General features: G+C 39.1%; 1 protein-coding gene across 2 annotated transcripts in view; it reads left to right on the top strand.

Moving 5' to 3' along the window:
* Window positions 1–16,360, top strand: part of POC1B (POC1 centriolar protein B) — a 58,851-nt gene that overhangs the window by 13,061 nt on the left and 29,430 nt on the right. For both annotated transcript variants that reach the window (XM_059815940.1, XM_059815939.1), the window contains exons 6-9: window positions 350–465; window positions 851–984; window positions 1,744–1,812; window positions 6,194–6,346. In XM_059815940.1, the coding sequence (XP_059671923.1) occupies window positions 350–465; window positions 851–984; window positions 1,744–1,812; window positions 6,194–6,346 (472 nt within the window). The remainder of the gene's footprint in view (window positions 1–349; window positions 466–850; window positions 985–1,743; window positions 1,813–6,193; window positions 6,347–16,360) is intronic.

The following is a 16,360-nucleotide window of genomic DNA, read 5'->3' as shown; positions in this document are numbered from 1 at the left end:
GGCTATAGCTAGATATTCTGCTCTTAGACAAAATTATTTTACTTGCTGCTTACAAACTCTTTGCAGCACTTTCTTCTGGGAACTTTGTACTCCAGCATGAACTGTGAAAGTTTGAGTCAGGACAATTATACTATCTTTTTTAACAAAAAACAGATTATACAGTCTGATCTGTCTTGCACATCTTGTTTTCTCATGTTTATCTCAGTTGCTTGAAATACCTTATTTGAGTTTCCATACATGTGGATTCCACACAAGTTTGTGGCAACTCAGTGTTAATATTTTTATATATATATCTCCAAATATTTCTGTGGAAACACATAATCAATCTATTTTCATTAATTATATTTAGATTTGCAAATTTTGTGGATTTCAACCCAAGTGGTACATGTATAGCTTCTGCAGGTTCCAATCATACAGTGAAACTGTGGGATATTCGAATGAACAAGCTACTGCAGCATTACAAAGGTAAAAACAATGTAGTTTGTTGTATTTTCTTTAGAATGGAGCTCTTCGCAACAAAATGTGATTTTATTTAGATTATTATTTCATTCCTTACTGGGGAAAGTGGACAAAAAAGCCATTGGCATTTTGTAAGTAATCTTTTTGTAGTCTAGCAACTCTAAAAACCCAGACTGAATCCTGATTATTCCTTTGCAATGCTTCTCTTTAATTTTTAGAACAGAACTAAGCAAATACTTTGGAGAGTCTGCTATGCTCCAGCGCTTTGGTTGTTTTTCCCTTAAATGAAGTAGGTTGTTCTTTGGGAAGTAGAAAAGAGCGAAGAAATAAAGTGTACATTTCCTGTTAGTAGATATCTATAGTCTTTTGAATATTGTCTTCTGTAAATTAGTTCACAGAGCAGGGGTTAATTGTGTATCGTTCCACCCTTCTGGTAACTATCTCATCACTGCTTCTACTGATGGTACCCTTAAGATTTTGGACCTCTTAGAAGGAAGACTTATTTACACTCTTCATGGACACAAGGTATACACAGTAATCCTATTTAAATGGAGATCTTAATAGGTTATTCAGTATCTCTTCAAAAGGAAAGTAACATTTATGCCATTGTGTTTTGCAGCTTGCAGACAAACTTTAGTGGACAGCCAAAGTGTTGTATTAATACACCTTGTCACAAGTGCATAAGGAAATGCATCTATTTTACCTATGACCATGCAGTTAATATGTCAATATTATAAGCATGCTTAATGTTAAGTAATAGAACATGTTCTGAATTAATTAATAATTCACTCTCTTGACTGTCAAAATATTGTTTGGCACATTAGTCTTTTTGTCTATTGAAAAACAGTGCTTTCTAAGGAGAGGGAAGCTTATGGAAGATAACTTTTGTGAAAAATGGCAGACATTTTCTCCGTTTCCTCTTAATGCAAAACAAACCCTACTTTTAATAATGAATCAATCAAACGCATTGTCTTGAGTGATGCAATACATATTACATAATTTTTCATTGCAGAGTTAAAGCATAAAATCTAAGGAAAATGCCGCTATTTTCCTAGTATTGATTTGTAGTAATTGTAATATCGCACATCTTTGTAAGATGCTGCATTAACTCTTCAATCAAGTTGTTTTGCAAAAATTTCACTACAGTTAAATTGTTCCTTCTCTTATTAAAATTGGAGAAACTATATATATTAGATAACAGCATAAGTGTTTTTCTCTTTGCATTAAAATACCATGATTACAGTAATAGCGTAATTTTACTGTACACTAATTTTTTTCTTTCAGGGACCTGTACTTTCTGTGGCTTTTTCAAAAGGTGGTGAAAAATTTGCCTCAGGTGGAGCAGATGCTCAGGTTTGTGATATTGTCTCTTTAAATTAAATGTCTTAATGTTGGTTACAGTGGATGGGAGTTAAATATAGTATGTCACAGTAACAAGCTAATTACAGTATGCTGACATGCATTCTGTCTAGTAGTGTGTTATATAGACTTTGTTTAGCCTAGAGTTAAATTTGAGGAGAAAAATTGTAAATACATCATTTAAAAACTTGATCTTAATGACTTTCAATGGGATGTTACTATGAGAAGACCACAATACTAGCCACTTCTGTTTTACATATTAAAATAAAGGAATGATTTTTTAATTAGAAATATTTTAAGTGTTGCAGTTCAGTGTCAACAAAGTAGTTGTTTTGCAACTAGTATTAACGCCTACACGCTCCATTAGGTTTTCACTTTTTTTAGTCACTACTCTGTAATCATAAGAATTAAGTTGTACTACTGGGAAAACTTTGGTTACATTTGGGGGAAAAAAAATCTTGTGTTAGCTTTGCTAATTTACATTGGTGAAACAGCAAAGTACTGAATTTCATATAGGGAGCATTTAAAACAAAAAAGTTATTTTAAATTAAACAGCAAATCATACAGTTAATCTTCATCTACTGTGGTAAATCTCATAACCACAAAAATACTATCAAGCTTGGAATCATCTCTATCAGGTCTTTACATTCTCAAAAAATAGAGAACTTTCTTAGCCCAAGGCTTAGAGTTTCACAGTTTGAAATGTTTCTTCATACTAGTTGTCTTTTTTCATTGTTTCCTCTTATAAAAAGCTCAATGTAGACACAGAAAATCATACTGTAGAAATGAAGATCTTTTGATTTTACCATATAACATGTTTCTGTTCAGTTTTGTGGAGTTTGAAATATGTTTCAGCTAGTAACAGAGACAGTCTTGAAAAATAACATACTCTTCAATTAAATACTCAATATCATTAGAAAGAATACAGTCTGTTTCTGTTTTGTAACTTGATGCTTCAGGTAGCACTTTTTCTGGAATGACTTGAAAGCACTCAAAGAAAAAAATTAAAATTGCTTTCTATCACAAGGTGTTAGTAAGAAGCAGTGCCAAAACTTGCAGTTATTGGAAAAGTGAAAATGTTTGCAAACTTACAATATTAATTTTACAAGCAGAAAAAAAACCATAAACCAAAAAAAACAAGAATGAGGGAAAAGATATTTATTCCTTGAGCCACTAGTTTAATCTTTTATTTTCCATACTAAAGGGTTTTTAATGAGAATTTTTCAGTTCCAAAATGAAACTTTTGATTCCTAGGTAATCCGGAATTGTTGACCTTACTTTTCATGAGTACTTTCTTTTGCATTTTATGACGATTGGTATGTTATATTCAACTTGAGAGGAGAGGAAGTGAAGTGTGTGTATTAAGCTAGGTCACATGACAGAAGATTCATCTGAGAAGCTATGACAATGGAGAGGACCTACAGTATTAAGCCTAACTCAACCTCCCAAATAAATGCCAGCATATCCTGGGAATGCCTGTCTTATTGCAAGGTTCCTTTGAATTTGGGGCACCCAGAATGACATGCGTGTTCAGTGCAGTCATGTCATTGCCTTTTTCCTGCTCTGACTCCATGCTGTAGAGCTGGTGGCACATGGGATCATGGACTGAGTAGGTATTATAGTGCAAAATCTGTAAGATGACTCATGTTTCTCAGCAGTTTGGTATAGTGGTTTCGTGCTGAATACATGAGAAGGAAGGTCCAATTTCATCAGGAAGTGCTTTCTTAGGTAAATGTTGAATTAAAAAAAAGTAGTCATAGTAGGTCTAGTAATGAATCATGGTGTTATTTACCTTACAGAAAGGCATGTTTTTTATCTGTGGAAGTTTTTTCCCTTTTTCTTGTGAACGTTCCGGTGGGAGAAGGCTACTTATTTTGCTATAACTTTCACTTTTGTATTGTAAGTTTTAAAATGTACAGTGCTAACCATTGTGTGGTAACTGCCTATATATATACCTTTATCTATAGTAAACATAAGAACTTCATTCCTCAGTATCCATTTTCTGTTGGTGTATGCATACATGTACTCCACAAACATCCTTTTTTGCTGACCTGTCCACAGCCCTCTGCCAGGTCTGTCAGGAGAATAGTTGTGGGACCTCTTATCAACTCACTGTGATAGAGTTAAGTTGGTTTACTGTAAATGTAGGGTGTATTAATTTGAAAAGTTCTGCTGGCAGGTTGGCAATATCAAGCTGATGAGCAGAGGCTGGCCATAGAAGTATCTTCTATCCCTTGTCCAGTATCGAAAAGATACTGTCTGTCCACAGCATGACTTGGAAGCAGCTGATTCATTGTAAGTTTAGCACAGATTACTTGCTCTATACACATATTATTTCAAGACTACTACATTTTCAAACAACAGATAAAATCTGTTTTTCTTCCATCAAAGAAGGAAAACCAGTATCTCTGCTTCTGGTTTCAAGTTTCTTTCCAGTTGGTGCAGAGCCAGCTGAAAGCTTTGTTCAGAAGCACACTAAGTATTTGAAACAATGACTGGATACTACTTTTGTTTCTTCCTGTTTGCTTCTTTCCTTAATAAAAAAAAAAAACCTGAACATGTAGAGTTCTGAAATTCATGTTTTTCATACTTCTTGGCTATATGTGCACATGACAAACTATTTCATTTACCTGCTTCCATGGAAGACCTAAGACCTTTTTACTCTTACTTTTTAGGTGAAAGAGCAAAGTTATACCTGTTCCTTTGGAAGGTAGTAGCCTTTGCTGTTAATTCAGTTTTTACCATATAGAAGAGACAACTCATTGTGTCTGGTGACTGCCTTGATGTAAAGGGAAATAATTCCTTATGGAATAACTATTTTTCTAGGATTGTGCATAGTTGGTTTTACACTTTGCACTGTGGTTGAGATACTCAAGGCATATACAACTGCTTCAATGCTGGTTTTACTCTTACTAATTTTGTTATCTGTAATGATGAAGCCGCAGTGGCATGGCCTTCCACTTTAGAGTGAAATGAAACTTATTTAGAGCTTGAGCAGCTCAAATGCTTACCACTGATGAAAGGTTCTACTTCTGCTGCCTCCTGCCTATATCCTTGTTTACACTCAGTGCTGAGCCAGTTCGAATTGCTAAACCAGCAGAAAATTAGCCTGAAAAATGGGGAAAAGCCACATAAAAAAATGTTAACAACTCTATGCTGGATTGGGTGATGGAAGTAGTGGAACTACACAGCTGAAAAGAGGAGGGAGAGAAAGCAGGACCTCCCTCTTACAGCACAGTGAGCTGCTCTGAATCAACTAATCTAACACCTAACTGTCCTGCAAGTGCCAGGTTCCAAGGCAGGCTTATGTAGTTTGTACCAAGATCCATCCATCCCGCTTTTCACTGTTACTAATGTCTGAGTTAGTTTGGGTCTATCTTTATTGATGGACTGTGTTTACCAATTCATACTTAGGGTCTTCCACTCAAGGCATGAAAGGTGTTGAACCTGAAATGAACTTGTAACAATGCAGCTACTTAGGAATATAGTAAAAATATGATTTAGTCTGCTTGGAATTTCTGTGAACAAATCTGTGATTTGTGCTGCTTATGTATAGTTTATTAATTTCTGAAAAATACTTTTAATGGTTGTCAAAATATTTTTGGTTGGACAGGCAAGTAATTTTAAGTCAGATCATGGTCCCATCTTTGTTTCCTCTAATTTAGGGAGCAGCTATAAAAATCAGCATTGAACTATTGGAAACTATCATCTTCTAAGTGTTATAAACTTCCTTTTTTAATTTTCTTTTTTCCCTTACTACTTAAAGTAACAAAGATGACACAAATCGTGTAAACTTAATTAGATTCCTTACATATACAATTGTTTTGTGACATAAGAGCAATGTTGTGTGTTATGATTTGGTTTCCTGCTCTATCCATAAGGCTGGATAGACTACCTTCTGCTATCTTACCTCTGCATTCTACTACCTTACTTCTGCATTTGGCCATGGTGTGACTGTTGTATATGGTTTCTACCTTGAATGTAATTGGACAAGGTTCAGAAAACAGATTGCTGTTGCTAAAACACTGGAACCAGGTGCTTTAGAGTTCTGTGGAACTCTGTCTTTTCTCTTATCACCTCAAACTTTCTCATTTGACCTGCAAGCCTTCATGTGGGACAGAAGTTTGTTTTGTTTTATGATTATTGAGACATCTTTTAGAGATTTTTTTTTTTAATAGATTGAACCACATCTATTAGACTTGAAATACAAGATACTCTGGGGAAGTGCCTGTCTTGTAGTAGAGATCGGACTAAGTGATGACAGCAGGCTCATTCTGATGTCCTGATCTGCTAGTAACAACAGACTTCACTGAATAGTTATGTTTTGGGCAATGAAAAGGCTTTAAGTAGTTACTGATATGATGGCTTCTTACAGGTATTACTGTGGAAAACCAACTTTGATTCATTTGATTATAAACAAGTTCTTAAACACCATATTAGAAGAACACATATTGATGATCCTCCTCATCTTCTTGATATTTACCCGAGGTCACCCCATCTCCATGATGAAAAACTTCAGTCAGTTGAGGTGAGTGCAATAAGTACTCTTAATATAGGAAACCAGAGGCCTTTGTAAACACCATCTGTCTAGCATTTAGTTAAATGTGTTCTATGTATACCATAGAACTTTTTGTTGTTATGTATAATACTTTGGAAGCCACCATAACTTATGAATCCACATTAAGGTTACTAGGCTAGCTGATGCTGTCAGATTTATCCTGGTGAATTCCTTTCATGCTTCTTGTGCAAGTCATACTTTACACCTGATTTAAACAAAACATAGGTGGTAGTCTGGTTTCTGAAGTAACATGGCAGTTGCAGAATATAACTGAATCTTCAGAGAGCTTTAGGATACTACTCAAAATATATAATTAGAAGCAGGACAAAGTGGCATTATTACTGAAAGTGAAATGCTTGATTGTCACAAGTTGTCCTTCTTTCCAAGACCTTTTAGGTATCGTGAGAAGATCTTGATACCTATATAAAAGTTTAGAAAGCCTTTCTAGGCTAGTGGTGTGTTTTATCTCACTATGTAGTCTGCTTTCCTGACAGTTCGTTCTTCAGCTACTTTACTGTCAAACCTTCTACCAGCAACCCTTGGAAGTATTGGGAATTAGAGAACCAAAGTGAAATGTCAAATATTCTGCGTCAGTATTTGGAAAATCATGTGTTTGTCAGGTTGTCTGAAAGCTGTGCTAAACAGGTAAACAGTACTATGCCTTAGACAAGACCATTGTTTATGCTAAAACCCCAGGGATGTATTTGTGACTGTCCTGGGTAGATGTGGCTAGCTTCTGCATGGTGATTACCTATACTTTTATCTCTTCTTTGATATTCCCCAGGTGCCTCTAGTGTCCAAGAGCTGTATCTGATATAAATCTAGGAACTTTTTGGTTGCTGTCATATACTAATAGAGTTCTATAGAAATTCACCATTACCTGTTTTTGTCGGTATAAAACGCAGATACTGCTTGCCATGGCATTTGTTTCCTGCTCAGACTTTTAAAACATTGAGATTTGAGGATATTGAGCTATGCAATATGAATATATTGCCATATGAGTAGTATAAAGATTGAATATATTTTAGTGGAAGAGGGGGAACCCTGATAGAATCCATCACTAAGTATTCTCATGTGTCCGATTCTGTTGTCAGGTTGGATTTGAAGCTTTTTGATGCTTAGCATTTTGGTCAGAACAAGAGCAGGACAGCTGCATGTATGACAGTCTTCAAACTTCTGTGCCAGACTGTCGTATTCATTGTAAGGTCAATGAATGAAGTTAAGTTTACTGGTAGCAGCCTTCAGTGCTGGAACAAACTCAATCACAGCATTTGCCAGCAGATGTAAACCACTCTTGCTGCATCAACAGTTTGCTTCAAGACCTGTTCAAATTGCACCCAGTTATAACACATGCTAAACAAACACAGTAGCTTATAGCTGCAGGGTTCAGTTGTTTTCTTTTCAGGTCAACTTTTCCACACTTCTGTTGCTTAGATGCCTGACAAAGATAGGAATATTCTTCAAAGCAATTTTCCAGATTTTTTTTTTGTCCCAGGTAACTGAGAGGCTCTGGAAAAGCATTAATGAGTTCAGGCTAAAGTTAAACTAAGGCTAGGAAGCACTTAATTACCAATACTGAAAGGGCATATAAAGGAAATCAAATAGTTGAATGTCAAGAAATTTATCGGTTAGCTTTGACAGATTTCACTTAACCTAGTGTTTCTTTATGGCTGTAACATTTGTAGCAGCTTACAGGCTTCTGAGTTAGCTGCTCTGTAGCAGTGAAAGGGCTCTATGGCTTTGTCATTTGTCACAGCAAATTTTTGGACTTTTGTGGTGTGTTTTCTGGCCTGATTTCAGGATTTTAAGAATAAGATTGCTGTATTTAGTTTTCTGTTAACATCACATTATCTGTAGAATATCTTGCTCTCAAATAAACCTGAAGTATATTATATTCTTTGAGACAGAACAGTGTTTCAACAAAACTGATATTACTGTAATATACTATATTTTTGTATTTTTAAATTAAATAATATAATTATTAGGATCTCTTTTGCAGCTTATTTTCAGAATTAATAATAGTTTAGACAGTGTTAAAATGAAGTTATTAAGTTTTGTTACTCCATATGTATTTCCTTTTTTTTACTGCCCCTCCTGTCTGTCTCAACAAAAATTACGGAGGTTTTGTTGTGGCGAGGAAGGATGGACATCACCATCTGGACAGAGGCAGACAAAACTACTATCAGGTTATTACCAGCAGTAACATAGAATCACAGAATCACTAAGGTTGGAAAAGACCTGTAAGATCATCAAGTCCAACCTAAAAAAAAAAAAAAAAAACCAAAAAAAAAAAACAAACAAAAAAAAGCCACAACACACCAAAAACCAACCCACCCAACACCACACAGCACCATGCCCATCAAGCTACATCCCACAATGCCACATCCACACGCTCCTTGAATACCTCTAGGGAGGGTGACTCTACCACCTCCCTGGGCAGCCTATTCCAATGTTTCACTACTCTCTCAGTAAAGAACTTTTTCCTAATATCCAGCCTGAACCTCCCCTGGCACAACTTGAGGCCATTTCCTCTTGTCCTGTCACTAGTCACTTGGGAGAAGAGACCAACACCCACCTCTCTGCAGCCTCCTTTCAGGTAGTTGTAGAGAGCGATAAGGTCTCCCCTCAGCCTCCTCTTCTCCAGGCTAAACAACCCCAGTTCCCTCAGCTGCTCCTCATAAGACTTGTGCTCCAGACCCCTCACCAGCTTCGTCGCCCTTCTCTGGATACGCTCCAGCACCTCAATGTCTTTCTTGTAGTGAGGGGCCCAAAACTGAACACAGTATTTGAGGTGCAGCCTCACCAGAGCCGAGTACAGAGGCACGATCACCTCCCTACTCCTGCTGGCCACACTATTTCTGATCCAGGCCAGGATGCTGTTGGCCTTCTTGGCCACCTGGGCACACTGCTGGCTCATATTCAGCTGGCTGTCAATCAACACCCCCAGGTCCTTTTCTGCGGGGGAGCTTTCCAGCCACTCCTCCCCAAGCCTGTAGCCTTGCCTGGGCTTCTTGTGGCCAAAGTGTAGAACCCGGCACTTGGCCTTATTGAACTTCATCTGGTTGGCCTCAGCCCATCGATCCAGCCTGTCCAGATCCCTCTGCAGACCCTTCCTACCCTCAAGCAGATCAACACTCCCACCCAACTTGGTGTCGTCTGCAAACTTGCTGAGGGTGCACTCAACCCCTCATCCAGATCATCGATAAAGATATTAAACAAGACCGGTCCCAAAACTGAGCCCTGGGGGACTCCGCTTGTGACCGGCCGCCAGCTGGATTTCACCTCATTCACCACAACTCTCTGGGCTCGGCCATCCAGCCAGTTTTTTACCCAGCGAAGAGTGTACCTGTCTAAGCCACAAGTCACCAGCTTCTCCAGGAGAATACTGTGGGGAACAGTGTCAAAGGCTTTGCTGAAGTCCAGGTAGACAACATCAACAGCCTTCCCCTCATCCACTAGGTGGGTCACCTGGTCATAAAAGGAGATCAGGTTGGTCAAGCAGGACCTGCCTTTCATGAACCCGTGCTGGCTTGGCCTGATCCCTTGAGTATCCTGCATGTGTCCCGTGAGCGCCCTCAAGATGAGCCTCTCCATAATGTTCCCCGGCACCGAGGTCAGGCTGACAGGCCTGTAGTTCCCCGGATCCTCCTTCCGACCCTTCTTGTAGATGGGCGTCACGTTGGCAAGCCTCCAGTCATCCGGGACCTCCCCCGTTGACCAGGACTGTTGATAAATGATGGAGAGCGGCTTGGCAAGCTCCTCCGCCAGCTCCCTCAGCACCCTTGGGTGGATGCCATCAGGCCCCATAGACTTGTGAGTGTCCAGGTGGCATAGCAGGTCGTTAACTGCTTCCTCCTGGATCATGGGGAGCCTATTTAGCTCTCCATCCCTGTCATCCAGCTCAGGGAGATGGATACCCTGAGGATACCTGGTGTGGCTGTTAAAGACTGAGGCAAAGAAGGCATTAAGTACTTCAGCCTTTTCCTCATCCTTCGTAACAATGTTCCCCGCCGCATCCAGTAGAGGATGGAGATCCTCCTTGGCTCTCTTTTTGTTGTTAATGTATTTATAGAAGCTTTTTTTGTTGTCCCTCATGACCGTGGCCAGGTTGAGCTCTAGCTGGGCTTTCGCCTTCCTAATTCCCTCCCTGCATGACCTAACGAGGTCCTTGTATTCTTCTTCACTTGCCTGCCCCTTTTTCCAGAGGTGGTAAGTTCTCTTTTTTTCCCCGAGCCTCAGCATAAGCTCCTTGTTCAGCCAGGCCGGTCGTCTTCCCCGCCGGCTCTTTTTACGGCACATGGGCACTGCCTGCTCCTGCGCCTTCAAGATTTCCTTCTTGAAGAAGGCCCAGCCTTCCTGGACCCCTTTGCCCTTCAGGACCGTCTCCCAAGGGACCCTCCCAACCAGTGTCCTGAACAGGCTGAAGTCTGCCCTTCGGAAGTCCATGGTAGCGGTATTGCTGACCCGCCTCCTTACTTGGCTAAATATTGAAAACTCTATCATTTCATGGTCGCTAAGCCCAAGACGGCCTCCGACCTTTACTTCTCCCACCAGATCCTCTCTGTTTGTAAACAGCAGGTCAAGCAGGGCACCTTCCCTGGTAGGCTCGCTTACCAGCTGCGTGAGGAAGTTATCTTCCACACACTCAACAACCTCTGGGACTGTTTCCTCTTAGCTGTGTTGTTTTTCCAGCAGACATCTGGTAAGTTGAAGTCCCCCACAAGAACAAGGGCTTGCAACTGAGACTTCTGCCAGTCGCTTGTAGAATGCTTCATCGGCCTCTACGCCCTGGTTGGGTGGTCTATAACAGACCCCCAGCAGGATATCCGGCTTGTTGGCCTTCCCCCTAATCCTTGCCCATAAGCATTCAACCCCGTCGTGACAATCATCCAGCTCTATACAATCAAAGCACTCCTTGACGTACAGAGCCACCCCACCGCCTCTCCTTCCTTGCCTATCCCTCCTGAAGAGCTTATAGCCCTCCATCGCAGCACTCCAGCCATGCGAGTCATCCCACCATGTTTCTGTGATGGCGACCACGTCATAGCTGCCCCGCCGCACGATGGCTTCCAGCTCCTCCTGTTTGCCACCCATGCTGCGTGCATTGGAATAGATGCACTTGAGCTGGGCTATCGGTCTTGCCCCTGACAATGGCATGTCACCCCTAGGCTCATCTCTGGGTAGCCTGGTTTCATCCCCTTCCCCCTTCGAGTCTAGTTTAAAGCCCTCTTGATGAGGTTTGCCAACTTACGGGCAAGGATCCTTTTCCCCCTTGGGGACAGCTGAACACCGTCTGCACTCAGCAGACCCGGTGCCGTGGAGACCACCCCATGGTCAAAGAATCCAAAATTCCTCTGGTGGCACCAGTCTCTGAGCGACACGTTGACCATGTTTGCTTTCTTATTCCTTTCAGTGTTCCTCCCTGCCACTGAGGGGATTGCAGAAAACACCACTTGTGCACCCGATCCCTCAATCAGTCTCCCCAGCGTCTTAAAGTCCTTCTTCATCCCTTTCACGCTTCTTTGCTCTATCTCCTCGCTGCCAACCTGCAAAACTACCAGTGGGTAGTAAACGTGTGGTAGTAACATGCTTTAGTGGTGCTAACTATGCTTGAAATTTTTCAGTGTTCCATCTTCTTAAATATTTCCTCCTGTAACTGGGGAAAAAAGCAGCATTTCTAGCCCCACTGTGCTATGCTGTACTCTGGAGGAGAAGAAAAAAAACATTTTTTTTGTCCCTCTTCAGTTAAAACAAATATGCTTTTTAAACATCCTAACCTCTTTCTAAGCAACAGGCAATAGAGAGAATTTTAGCACTAGGCAGTTCCACTGCAACACCACCCTTATCTTTCTATGGCTCATCCTGTTTCTAATATACCAGGGAAAGGAGGAATTGAATCACAGACATGTCAGAGGGAGCTTTTGGAGGTCATCTAGTCTTGTTGCCAATGGTACATTAAGTCAGCCATGGCTGTGTCTAGTTAGGGGGGCTTGGAGAGGGATGGAGATTCCCCAGTCTCTCTGGGTGATCTGTTCTACTACAGTGCAGCAATTGTAATGACACAGTTTTTCTGATATCTCATCTGCACCTCAGATAAAATGCAGACTGCTTGCTTTCTGTTAATTTTCTTTTTCGTGAAGAACAGGGGAAGATGATTGATCTTAGCTAAATTAAAGTAACTATTTTAAGAGACTTGGTAACATATGCAAGAGTTATGTGTAGGCAGAGGAGGCAGTTCAAATATCCCATATTTAAAAGTATAGATGACCTTTTAAGGTTTGCTACAAGCCACCGCAATGTCATCTAGACACTTGAGATGTGTTATAATACATTGCCCTGAGTTATGCTGAGCAGGTTACGTTTAGTCACCTCTATAGCAGGAATGAAGTTGGATTGACTTAAGATAAAATTCAAAGTGGTAGAACACAAAAAGTTCAACAGATGTACAGGTAGAACTCAAGAGGGAAGTAATTCTGTCCGTGTTTTTTTAATTCCTAATGTTTCATGCCTCTCCAGGTTTCTAACTGCTTCTGGATAGTTGTTGCTATTCCAGAGCTTGATACTGGGAAAATAGTACACACAAAATGGAGCTGGCTTTACTCAAAATTTATTCAGCTGGGTTCAGAGAGACAGTTGTAGTGTTTTAACACATCACCAGTTGGAAATGCTGTTTTGAACAAAACAGCTTGCACAAGGGCATTAAGAATTGCAGGTATCACCTGGTATTTTGCCTTTAGTATAGTGACTGAAACATGGAGCTTGAGTATACTTTCACCTTTTCTCAGAACTTCTCCTCACTCTTCAAAGCTATACAGAGAGCCAGTAATATTTAAGATACCTTCTCTAGTTTTCTTTCTCTCTCCCTGCCTACTTTTTGAAACGTGATTAACTTTTACAAGAAATTCCTTACTTGTGTCTCCTCCTCTTCAGACCAGCAGTAGCCTGAATTTTAACACAGTGTTGAATTTCATGTTCTTGTAAATCTTTACAACTGTTCTCCAACTGCATTGATTAGTGTGATTCTTGAATATTCAGATAAGTAGAGGTTTAAAGCTTATAATCATCACAATTATTCAGACAATTTGGCAATGTAAGTAAATGACTTGTTCTCTGAAGGCACCTACTTTTTTCCATTGACCACAGAGGTAATCTTGGGTGATCAGCTCAAATACAGGTCTCTAGCAGTATGTCTAAATTTAACTGAGATAAATCCCTGTCATTTGTCTCTCTTTGAAATAAGGAGCTTTTGGAGGTGTTTGAAAATGTTATGTTTAACCAGTAATGAAGTTTTAGTGCAATATACTAAAAGAAATGCATTCCACTTGGTGACAGTTGTACTTCTGAATTTCCTGTGTTTGTACATAATTAATCCTTCATATACTGGAGACCTCTTTTAAAGCAGATGGAAGATAGAAATAAGTTTCCTTTAAAAACATAGCATTGAGGTTTGAACACATTAGGATGTGTAGACTTTCTATGTTGAGCATGAAAGTCTACTGTTGATTTAGTCCCATCTTAAAATTTCCAGTGTAATTTCGGTTGTAAATATTTTCTCAGATGAAAGAAATCCAAATAAACGCTAGGTGGCAGTAGAAATAAGAATATATGGCTGGCTTGGCCTCAGGGCTCCAGTCTAGCACAAAGAACAGTGTTTAATCAAATTGAAAGCTAAATTTCTTCTTGGTATGTTTGGAGAGACTATTTCACAGCTAGCTACATCACTTTCCTAGGAAATACTTTGTGTGAGTCATTTGAAACTTATTCTTTTAATTTTATTAATTTATAGTTTTTTGACATAACACTGTCTGAAATGTATTAAAAAAATAAAATGAAGGGTGGAGATTTTTTGAGATTGGATATACTGTGTTAAAATCAACAGAGGAATATCTGTAGGGGCATAATCATTTGCTTAAAGCAGGCGCAGCTAAGTATGTGATTCTTTTTGTTCTTTCCCTGGTTCTCTGTCCTAAGCAGTGATCCTAATCCCTGCCTCTCACTTTCTTTAAAGAAAATATTTTGGTTTTGTTCCACTTCAGACTTTAGAAATCTCTCATTCCTTACGTGAAAGATTCTGTAGAAACCTTCCTTCAAATATATTTTCTTGTGCTATGGATCAAAATGTGATAATTTTATCATCATATTGGAAGAATATAATGAAAAAATTCTGGTTTTGAAAACCTTTAATCCATGACAGTTCTCCTTACCTTGCTTTTTAGTGTTCTGGTTTTTCTTTCTTATTTTTCTAAAGTTAAGTTTCTTCAAATATGTTTGGTGAGATTATTTGACAGCTAACTACATCACCTTGACATGAAATGTCAGGTAATTTGAAACTTTTAAACTTAGCTTCATTCCATTACCTCATTAATTTTTTGTGCAATATGTAAACATGAACGTTTGCAAGAAGGGCTTAGCTACAGCCTTTATGTTTTTGTGTTCTTTTCTTTAGACACTTCGCTATTTCTGACTTGTTGCTTAACAATTTTATATATCTCTCTATACAGAGATATATCTTTTATTAAAAAATATTAAATATGTCAGTTCCTGCACCCCTAGTCAGTATTTACAATGCCCCTCATCTTCCCCTTATCTTTGATAAAGCAGTAAGCAGAACTATATGCAGAGGAGACTTTCATTCTGGCTCCAGGATGTGAGACTTTCACATAAAGAGCACATTTTCTTAACTTAATCATACAATGTATTTATTTAGCAACCCTGTGTCAAGAAAAGCATTTAACTCATTCTACAATATCTCTGATGTATATAACAAGGAGTTATTATCTCAAAGAAGCTGTATCAAGAGCTAATAGTAATAATACTACAGTAGCTCCTCTACATCAGAGAACTGATAGGTGATAGGCACCTGCTGTCCTTCTGCAGAGTCCTGCAGGTGCATTGTCCTCTCTTCTTTTCAGTGCCTAAATGATACATGTCAAAAAGACTTTGGGCTCAGCTGCCAATAATATGATTGCCACTCACATAACATATTAATTATATTCATTTCAGGACTGACTTAAGGTCAGATGCAAATGACCCTGGTTATGCTGGGCACTAAACAAATGTTCTAAGTCCTTTATGAGAGTACCTGTTGTTTGTTTAATCAAAATAGACAGGGTATGTATGGAGCAGAAAAAAGTGAAATTTGCAGTTCACGTCTTCCTCACCTTATCTCTGATAAAGTCATAAGCAGAACTATATGCAGAGGAGATTTTCATTAATCGGGTTTCTGTAGAGGAGAAACTAAAGAAGTCTAGTTAAAATGGCAGAACTTTCAGATGAATGGAAAGTTATTACTTAGACCGTGGCTTTGGTTCTCCTTTTTTACTTTCTTTCCTCCAAGTCCATTTGACAAAATTGAAAGAAAGCAAGACTTGATCCTAATATCTGCAAATTGAGGAAGAATTTTAATTTATCAGTTCCGATGGCCCTGTAGCAGAACAGGTTTTCCTGATTGTCTCTGGGTAGCTCATTCTCAATTGATGCAACTGTAATCTGAATTAAGACAGAATACCTACAAAAAAAGAGTTCGTAGATGAAGAATGGCTTGTTGAAACTGAATCCAAGAAATAGCTAAGCACTGCTGGTCAGAAAGGTGAACTAGCTTAAAAACAGAGTTAAGATCTCCCCTTAAGGCTTGTCATCTCTGATTTGTAAGTGCTGCAAAGTGTGAGGATCACTTTCATCTTGAATGATCAGGTAACATCTGTATTCAAATGTCTTTGTTCATCTTCCTTCCCCCCCCTTCACCCACCTTTACTGAGGAAGATCTTACTTCTATTAGTTTTAACCTAAATTTCTTCATGTAAATTATGGAAATGCAAGTGAACTGAATGAAAAGTACAAGATGCTGTTGCCTGGCTACTAGTTTCAGCTTTCAGATCTCATTCTAGCTACTTAACAAATGGATCACTGACCTAAAAAGTCTATATGGCAATGTATGGACACTAGCATCCCTAGCAGGGATTTTTACTTGTGGAAATAGTACTG

This window comes from Gavia stellata, chromosome 4 (assembly GCF_030936135.1).
Source record: "Gavia stellata isolate bGavSte3 chromosome 4, bGavSte3.hap2, whole genome shotgun sequence".
NCBI lineage: Eukaryota > Metazoa > Chordata > Aves > Gaviiformes > Gaviidae > Gavia > Gavia stellata.
The sequence above is the reverse complement of the archived record's forward strand: the minus strand, read 5'-3'. Positions and strand labels throughout refer to the sequence as shown.